The sequence below is a fragment of the Oryctolagus cuniculus genome, chromosome X, assembly GCF_051225735.1.
Source record: "Oryctolagus cuniculus isolate XC-2025 breed Fujian yellow rabbit chromosome X, ASM5122573v1, whole genome shotgun sequence".
NCBI lineage: Eukaryota > Metazoa > Chordata > Mammalia > Lagomorpha > Leporidae > Oryctolagus > Oryctolagus cuniculus.
The window spans coordinates 86,526,400-86,536,321 of NC_142888.1; the positions used below are offsets into that span (position 1 = coordinate 86,526,400).

Consider the following 9,922-nt stretch of genomic DNA (forward strand, 5'->3'; position numbering starts at 1 on the left):
TTATTCATTCATTTGAGAGTTAGAGTCACAGAGAGAGAGAGAGACAGACAGACAGACAGACAGAAAGGTTGAGGAAGTTTCTTTGCTGGTTTGAGTTACAAATATCCACTGTAAATATGCTTGTCATGCTGAGAGTCTCTTCATTCTGCTCAAATTGTCACAAAACAATGAATTTACAAGATGAAGCTGAAGCTATCATTGCTCTCTTTGATGTAAACTCTAGCCCCATCAGAAATCCACTGGAACTACCCAGAAAGAGGAGACCTCTGCTCATACCAGAAGTCACTGAGGATCACCAGAAACTTATTAGGTAAACGTCCAAGAGAAAAAACAGGGGGCGGGGTAACAAGTCACGGACACACAGGAGTTAATAAAATGACAAAAATCTAGCTACAGGATGATAAAAACGTTTCTGAAGATTTTGACTTAAAAAGTGGGTAAGCAGGGCAGGAGAGAGTGTGTGTGTGGCATTGTGGCACAGCAGATGAAGTCACCATTTGTGATTTCAGCATCCCCTAGGCATCCCATATTGGGGCTCTGGTTCGAGTCCTGGCTGCCTCACTTCTTTTTAAAATTTTTTTAAAGATTTAGTTATTTATTGGAAAGTCAGAGTTACACACAGAGAGAGGAGAGGCAGAGAGATATTTTCCATCCGCTGGTTCACTCCCCAGTTGGCCACAATGGCCAGAGCTGAGCTGATCTGAAGCCAGGAGCCAGGAGCTTCTTCTGGGTCTCACACAAAGACTTGGGCAATCCTCCACTGCTTTCCCAGGCCATAGCAAAGAGCTGGATCAGAAGAGGAACAGCTGGGACTCAAACCGGTGCGCCCATATGGGATGTCTGCACTGCAGGTGGCAGCTTTATTTGGTACGCCACAGCGCCGGCCCCCACCCCACTTCTGATCCAGCTCCCTGCTAATGTGCTTGGGAAAGCAGCAGAAGATGGTACCTGGGCCCTTGTGGCCCATATGGGCGACCTGGATGAAGTTGCAGGCTCCTACCTTTGGCCTGGTCCAGACCTGGCTATTGGCAGCCATTTGAGGAGTGAAGCAGCAGATGGAAGATGTTAGTGGATTTCTCTTTCTTTCTCTCTGCCTTTCAAATAAATAAATAAATCTTAAAATTGGGTAAATGGTATGTGTATACTCTGGATGGGGATCATTGTGGGGAAAGGTCACAGCCTAGAAGCACCAGTCCCTTCCCCCCTGTTTCTTCCCTTGTCATCCAGAGATAGAAACAAAAGACTGCGACTTTAGGTGGCTGAAAGAAAGAGAGAGGAGAGAGGGAGAGAGGGAGAGGCAGAGGGGGCAGGGGGGAGAGAGAGAGAGAGGAAGAAAGAGGGAGAAAGAGGAAAGGGAGGAAGGGAGGGAGACAGAGACACAAAGGAAGGAATGAGCAGGGAGGGAGGGAGGAAACACTTATTCTAGGTGGTTACAAAGGAAATAAAAGAAACATTTAATCTTACCTATAAGGGAAAATGACAGGGCTAGCAAATATAACGCTAGCCCTTAATGCTTAATGATTTACAACAAATTCCTAGGTACAAGAAAGAAAATGAAAAGTAATTATAAAATATGTATATTTATTTAAATATCAACATATACTAAGTAAATTGTGATATGAATATATAATCACTTGAATTAAGGTAGTTTCATGATTTGATCTAGTTGGTTAAGGGCTTCAACACTGTTAAAAACGTAAACTGAAAGCAGGTATTTGGCACAGAAGTTAAGATATTGCTTGGGACACCTGCATCTCAGTGTGCTTGGGCTCAAGTCCAGCTCAGTTTCCAATTCCAGCTTCCTGCTAAAGTGCACCCTGGGAGGTTGCAGGTGATTGCAGATGTACTTGGGTACCTGGCACCCACATAAGAAATGCACATGGAGTTCTGGGCTCCTGACTTTGCCCTGGCCCAGCCCTGATTGGTGGGTATTTGGGGAGTGAACCAGCAGATAGAAGGTCTCTGTTGGTGTGTCTCTGTGTGTGCCTATATGGTTTTAAAATAAACAAACCTTTGAAGGGCTATGCTTCATAAAAAAGTAAACAGAGGGGCTGGTGTTGGGGCACAGTGAGTTTAGCTGCTGTCGCTCCCCCTCTTCGCGGAGGAACGACACAGGACCCTGCGTTGTTCTTTTGTCTGCTCGACCCTTCCCGGGTTCTTCCCGGGTTGGCTACCGTCCCTTCCACCTCCGTGGAAGGGCGGTTCCCCCTGCCACTTTCCCCACTTCCGCGGGGGAGCGGCACACCGCCGGCCGGCTCTCTCGGGGGCTGCTCAGATGTTCCTCAGGTGTTCCTCTTAGATGTTCCTGGTGCATGTTGTCTCTCTCCTCCTTTATAGGCCTCTTCCACCAATCCCAACTCTGCTACCCACACGCCGAGTACGCTGCTCTCCTCCAATCAGGAGCAAGATCAGCTCCTGCAGCTCAGTCAATCAAATTGGCGAGAGGCAGCTGTGTAGAAGCTGTTTACTCCTCTCCCAGAGCCATATTGTGGGAGAGCAGATGCATAGAATAAGTCTTAATTCCAGTAACTTAGTCTAGTCCGAGTTGCTCCCCACAAGCTGCCACTTGCAAGACTGGCATTTCATATTGGAGTACCAGTTCGAGTCATGGCTGTTTCACTTCCAATCCAGCTCCCTGCTAATGCACCTGGGAAACCAGTGGACAAAGGCCCAAGTACTTGTGCCCCTGTCATCCATGTGGGAGACTAGGAAGAAGTACCAGGCTCCTGGCTTCAGCCTGGCTGAGACCTGGCTGCTATGGCCATCTGGGGAGTGAACCAGGAAATGGAAGATCATTCTGTATCTCTCCCTCTCTCTCTCTGTCACTCTTTCAAATAAATAAATATGTAAAAAAGTAAAAAGCTCAATTGAAGAACAATAGCAGGTTTTTTAAATATTTATTTTTTTATTTGAAAGGCAGAGTTACAGAGGTCTTCCATCCACTGGTTCACTCCCCAAATGGCTGCAATGGCTGGTGCTGGGCTGAGCTGAAGCCAGGAGCTTCTTCTGGGTCTCCCACATGGGTGCAGGGGCCCAAGGATTTAATGCTATCTTCCACTGCTTTCCCAGGCCATAGCAGAGAGCTGGATTGGAAGTGGGGCATCCAGGTCTCGAACTGGCACCCATATGGGATGCTGGCACTTCAAGCAGAGGCTTAACCTGCTATGCCACAGCACCAGCCCTTGCCTTATTTCTTAACATGAGTGTATAGACATTGTTTTTGTTCAAACATTTTATAACAAGGAATGTTTCTATAAACTTTATTCTGATTTTAAAATTATTCTTATTAATACAGAAATGCTGGAAGTGTGATAGTCCAGAGATAAACTAATAAGCAATCTGAATACTCCTTATAACATAAGTTATGATATTTCTGCAATATTCCCCTTAAACTTCTTACTCTTATGCAGTCCAGTATCTGCTGTCTTCTTCAGTTTACCTGCACCCATACCTGGTCAGTGATTTAAGGCTAGTCTTATTATAGGTAAAGTTTGATGTCTTCCCCTGTTGCTCTAAACCAGTGATTCTCAAACACTGGTAAGTTCAGAAGCCCCTGGAAGACCTGTAATACCCTGATTGCTAATCTGCCTTAAGAACCTCTGATTTGGGGCTAGTGTTTTGGTACAGCAAGTAGAGCCATAGTTGGCATCCCATAAGGGCACCTGTTTGAGTCCTGGCTGCTCCACTTCCAATCCAGCTCCCTGCTAATGGCCTAGGAAAAGCAGTGGAAGATGGCTCAAGTGTTTGGGCCCCTGCCACATACTTGGAACACCCAGATGGAGCTCCTGGATTCAGCCTGGCATAGCCTTGGCCATTGCAGCCATCTGGGAAGTTAACCAAAGGATAGAAGATTCTCTCTCTCTCTCTCTCTCTCTCTCTCTCTCTCTCCCCTTCTCAGTAACGTTTTCAAATAAATAAATCTTTTTCTTTTTTAAAGAATCTCTGATTCAGTGGGTCTGGAATTGAGTATGAGAATTTGCATGTTTAACATGTTTATTGCAGGTGCTGATGCTGCTGGTCAGTGACCGCCCATTTGAACCATCTGATCTCCAGATAAGCAAGGTTGTTCATTAGTTGTTTTTTTTTTTTTTTAATAAAATGCAGTAGAGGCTACACTTCCTTCTCTTTCATTACCCAAACTGTTTACAACTTTACTCAAAAAAAGTATTTAGGGGGCTGGTGCTGTGGCGCAGTAGGTTAATCCTCCACCTGTGGCACCAGAATCCCATATGGGCGCCGGTTCCAATCCAGGCTAATCCTCTTCCGATCTCAACTCTTTGCTGTGGCCTGGAGAAGCAGTAGAAGATGGTCCAAGTGCTTGGGCCCCTGTACCCACATGGGAGACCTGGAAGAAGCTCCTGGCTCCTGGCTTCGGATCAGCTCAGCTCGTTGCTGCCATTTGGGGAGTGAACCAGCAGACAGAAGACCTTTCTCTCTGTCTCTCCCTCTCACTGTCTGTAACTCTACCTCTCAAGTAAATAAATAAAATCTTTAATAAAAAAAAGTATTTAAAACAAACTTCCAGGTACTTGCTCTCTCAGACCTTGGCTCCTACTCCCAGGTCCTTAACAGTTGGGTCAAAACAATAAGAAAAAATGGATGTTTGAGTCAGGGTCATTTCAATAAAATAATCTGCAGCTCATTCATTTCAAACAAACTTTTATTTTTAACATGAATTAATGCTAACAAATATATTTCTAAAAGGTTAACAGTAAAGCAACATGTTAGTTGATGTCATTTTTATGCAATGAACTTTGAAAACAACTGGTACTTTGTGCTACTAAAAACTGAAAAATATATGAAAAACAATTTTTTTTCTTTTTTCATCCATGTCTTCTCATGTCTTCCAACTATAAGATAAAATAAGAGACCATTAACATGGCTACACCATTAATAAGCACTAATGACTTTCTAAATGTAAAAGAAAATCCTGCACATATCTGCTGTTGCACTAAGAAGAAAACAAAACACTTTCCTCTTGTAACACAGACTCTTGGGTATCAGGTACTCCTGTGTTCATTGCTTCGATACCTGAACAAATTAACCTTACTGTCCTCTTCCCAACCATTATAAATTCTTATACTGGGAGGTGGGCATTTGGTGTAGTGGTCAGGATGCCGCCTGGGATGCTGGCATCCTGTATTAGAGTGCTTAAGTTTTGAGTCTCCACTGTTCTTCTGACTCCCATCTCCTGCTAATGCAGACCTGGGAGGCAGCAGTATGGCACAAGTAATTGTGATCCTACCACCTACATAGCAGATCCAGACTGAATTTTCAGCTCCTGGCTTTGGCCTGACCCAGCCCTAGCTGTTTCAGGTATTTGATGAGTGAACAAGTAGATCTGAGATCTCTTTCTGTCAGTCTGTCCCTCTTTCTTTGGCCTTTCAAATATAAATAAATAGATAAATAAATAAATAAATAAATAAACAATACTTGTTCTTGAGAGGCCACTCTAATTTTTTTATTTAAATACATCTTTCTACCTTAAAACCTCTGCTCTTTATACAAACCAACCTTTTTTTTAAATTCCCTGATCCTTAGTTTCTATATTTGTAAAATAAGAATGTGACTATTACTAGGTTGCCACAGATGTGAAAATTAAGAAAGAAAGAGGTGGGGGTGGCATTGTGCAGCAGGTTAAGCTGCCACCTGTGATGCCAGCACCCCCTGTTGGAGCACATGCTCAAGTCCTGACTTCTCTGCTTCCTACCCAGCTTTCTGTTAATGCATGTGGGAAAGTAGTGGAAGATATCACAAGTACTTGGGTTCCTGCCACCTACAGGAGTGACCTGGATGGAGTTCCAGACTCCTCTTGGCTTTGGTCTGGCTTGGCTCTGGGTGTTTGTGATTATTTCAGGAGTAAACCAGTAGATGGAAGACCTCTTTCTGTATCTCTCTGCCTTTCAAATAAATAAAAAAAAAAATCAGAGAGAGAGAGAGAGAGAGAGGGAGATTAATTAGAAAGTCTGGTCTCACTTGAAAACTTTAACTTTTTAGTCAGCCTTCTCAGAGGCACTGTTAGAACTAGCAACTCTTTTTCTGTGGCCAAGTGATAAGGCTTAACTACTGCATGGTCCATATACCTTAGCCACTTCTGGTAAACTTTCTCCACTAGTCTCCATTACGAGGCCTAATAAATTCCCCATTTGTAGTAATTTTATAGCTATAGAGGACAATAGACTTTAAACTATGAATAAATACAGGTCAGAAAATATTGTCTTCTATGTATCTATTATCCAAATATATTATTAACATTAAACTGCTTTTAAATGTTAATTTTTTTCTTATTTTAAAGAGAAAATATTTTTTAAAAACTCATACCATCAGTAATAAGGATATGTCAGGAATGGCTGATTAACACAAAGGCTGTGCCCGAATACCTGGATTCCTAAGGGGGGCAGTTGTTTGGTGGGCCTTCTTCCAGTTCCTCATTTTTATCCTCTTCTTTCTTCTCCTTACCTCTGGCCTCTTCATTACATTTTTCACAATCATTTTTATCTGTTTCACTAGCGAAGCACAGACACCCTGGGTTCAGAAGATTACGAAAAAAATACTCCAGCTTATACTCAAGAGTGGGATCCAACACTTTACCATCAGGAGAATCTGGAAAACAGAAAATATAGGGGCCGGCGCTGTGGCATAGCGGGTAAAGCCGTTGCCTGCAGTGTCGGCAATCCCTTTTGGGCACCTGTTCAAGTCCCGGCTGCTCCACTTCTGATACAGCTCTCTGCTGTGGCCTGGGAAAACAGTAGAAGATGGCCCAAATCCTTGGGCCCTTGCGCCCATGTGGGAGACCTGGAAGAGGCTCCTGGCTCCTGGCTTTGGATCGGCACTCCCCCTCCCCCACCTCTCTCTCTCTCTCTCTGTAACTCTGACTTTCAAATAAACAAATAAATCTTTAAAAAGAGAGAAAATATATGAGGTAGAAAATAGTATCTGAATTTGTTCCTCCTGTTTGCTACAACACTTCTGTGGCCCTCACAATTGTGTAGCTTGGTAATTTTCATGGTGACATTTTCCCACACTTTACATTGGATCCCATACCCTGTGCTGTGGATTATCTCTGGCCTTCCAGAAAATGTGGAATCAGAATCATTAGGTAAATTTTGTTGAAATCTCTTTAAAAATATTACTTTAACTTAAAGACAAATTCTATGCTTAAGCTCACTGGTTCCTCAAGGCTGAAATATTAATTTTTGTATCTTTCAAGTGCTCTAGAGCTTGTCATTTTCTCAGATCATCCCTACCAAGGATCTTTACATTTTTGTTTTAAAATTTATTCTCATTTTATTGGAAAGAGAATATCTTTCATCTGCTGGTTCATTTCCCAAATGCCTGTAACAGTTGGGGTTGGGCCTGGCCAAAGCCAGTCCCCCTATCCCTCAACTAGTTGAGCCAACACCTGCTGCTGCATTGGAAGGAAGCTGAATCAGAGGGGAGAAACTGGGACATGAACTGGGCACTCCTGATAAGGAATGTGTGTGCCCCAAGTGGTGTCTTAACCTCCTGCCTCCATTTCCATTTAGTAATTTTTTTATAAAGGAACCAGAGTGGTGGCACAGTGGGTTAAACTGCCACTTGTGACTCTGGGATCCCATATGGGAGTGCCAGTTCTAATCTAGGCTGTTCTGCTACTGATCCAGCTTCCTGCCAATGCAGCAGTGGATGATGGCCTAAGTACTTGGGCCTGGGTCACCCATGTGAGAGATCTGGATGGAGTTCCTGGCTCCTAGTTTCTGCCTGAGAAACAGCAAATTAGAGATTTTGTGTGTGTGTGTGTGTGTGTGAGAGAGAGAGAGAGAGAGAGAGACTCTTCAAATAAAATATATCAAGCTTATAACAAATTAAGTGAAACAATTTTTGTTTGAAAGGCAGAGATTTGGGGGCAGGCAGAGCAATCTTCCATCTCCTGGTTCACTCCCCAAATGCCCACCACAACCAGGCTGAAACCTGGAACTCAATCTCAGTATCCCACATGGGTGGCAGAGACCCAAGTACTTGAGCCATCACCTGCTGCCTCCCAGGGTGCATATTAGCAGGAAGGTGGAATAGAGAGATTGGAGCTGGGACTTGAACACAGGCACTTGGCTGAAAAGTCCCTTGCCAGCCCCTCCTCCTCCACAACTTTTTTTAGATTTATTTATTTTAAAGTCAGAGAGACAGAGAGAGAGAGAGAGAGAGGAGAGAGACAGAGAAATTTTCCATTGCTAGTTCACTCCCCAAATGGCCACAAAGCTGGAGCTGGGCCAGGCCCAAGCCAGGAGCCAGGAGCTTCTTCCGGGTCTCCCACGTGGGTGCAGGAGTCCAAGGATTTGGGCCATCTTCTACTGCTTTCCCAGGAGCATTAGCAGAAAGCTGGATAGAAAGTGGAGCAGGGGACAGCGCTGCAGCGCAGTGGGTTAAAGTCCTGGCCTGTAGCGCCGGCATCCAATATGGGCTTCCGAGACTTGAACCGGTGTCAATACAGGATGTCAGCACTACAGGCAGCAGCTTAACCCCCAGAGCCACTGGGCTGGCTCCAACCAGTAGCCCTCTGAAACTGGGGGCCAGCAGTCAGCAGCACTCCTCCCAGACTTGCTAATGCCTGAACTTCCTTTGCTCTCTGGGCGCAGCCCCTCTTGCAGGTTTATCTGGCTCCGGGGCTCTGCCAGGTCCCCTTCCACGTCTGAGGCTTAGCACCCCGGGCCAGCACCTGACTAACGCGGGGCCAGAACGGGGACCTGACCAGAATAGATAGGACTAGGAGAGACGCGACTGCTCCCCTCACCGCATCACCCCGCGCGAAACTCACTGATGCTGCCGACTTGCGTGTTCTTCTCAGCGCTGTTTCCCTCCACCTCTTCCTCGCTGACGTCGAACTTACTGTCGTCGAAATCCTCACTGTTGCCAATCTCACTGTGGTTAAGCTCGTTGTCATCGAACTCCTCCTCCTCCTCTTCCTCCTCCTCCCCCGCCGCCTCGCCGCCCTCTTCTACCACTTCCCCCTCTTCCACCACCTCCACCACTTCGTAGTTGATGAGGTCTTCCGACTCTTTGGCCTCATTTCCCCCATCATCTTCAGAGACATAGCGTTTCTCTTCTTCCATGTCTGACTCACATTCCTCATCGTCCTTTTCCTGCTCAGCCATCTCCTCATAGCCCACCTCCTCATCCTCCTTGTACTCTCCCTTCTCTTCCTCCTGCTGTACATCTCTAGTCTCAGCCGCGGGCTGGGCCACCTCCTGCCCACCGTCGTCCTCCCCAACAGCGTTTGGAACCACCTGGAAAGCCACAGAGGCCTGGCTTCCTGAGGTGGCTGCCCATTCGGCAGGCATGGAGGCCCCCGGGAGGGAACCAGGGCCCGGGTCCACCTCTCCACGATCTTCCCTCTGCCCACATGGCATCAGGTCTGGCTCTTCCCTGGCAGACATGGCAGAGGGTCGTACTGGTTAGGATCTCAAACGAAGCTGGGCAGCGGCAGTGGTGGCAAAAGATGGAGTCTGTTCAGGCAACCGCTGCTGAGGATGCAGAGGCGGTTGGGAGGAGGATCCACTGCGAAGCGGTGGGAGAGGCAGAACAGGTGGCCGAACAGGGCACACCAGTCTGCGACGGTGCCCAGAGAGACCCCAACAAGAACCAAGGCCGCGCCAGAAATGGCTAAGAGCAACGCGGGAACGACTGGGATTTGTTCGTTATGGGAGTGGAAACTGGGAAGCTCAACAAATGGCTGTTTGCCTTCCTTGAGAGCTCTAAGCTTATTTGCTGGGACTTGATGATTGACATGCGCTCTGTCCAATAGGTGATCAAGGCCCTCAGCTTCCCATGAGCTCTTAGGATCCTTGGCAAGTTTCAAATCCTCGCAAGCGCCTCCTCCCCTCTGTTTTTAAATCAGTATACTTCAGTTAATGAAACATGAAATTAAAAGTTAAGTGTTACTTTAGTG

At 45.9% G+C, this 9,922-nt stretch overlaps 1 protein-coding gene across 1 annotated transcript; it reads right to left on the bottom strand.

The window, feature by feature from the left end:
• Positions 1–4,644: 4,644 nt before the first annotated feature.
• On the bottom strand, positions 4,645–9,702 carry LOC127484792 (uncharacterized). The gene is made up of 3 exons (XM_051826903.3): positions 8,792–9,702; positions 6,381–6,603; positions 4,645–4,850 (listed from the first exon to the last, which is right to left on the bottom strand). Exons 1-2 carry the CDS (start codon positions 9,408–9,410, stop codon positions 6,389–6,391), a joined length of 834 nt encoding a protein of 277 aa, XP_051682863.2. The 5' UTR covers positions 9,411–9,702; the 3' UTR covers positions 4,645–4,850; positions 6,381–6,388.
• Between the last annotated feature and the right edge of the window lie 220 nt (positions 9,703–9,922).

Bases quoted from the DNA above. Each gene is read 5' to 3' on its own strand.
- LOC127484792 (XM_051826903.3), bottom strand. From the start codon at position 9,410: ATGTCTGCCAGGGAAGAGCCAGACCTGATGCCATGTGGGCAGAGGGAA. The intron at 6,604-8,791 runs GTGAGTTTCGCG...TCTGTTTTCCAG, and splicing joins CACGCAAGTCGGCAGCATCA to ATTCTCCTGATGGTAAAGTG.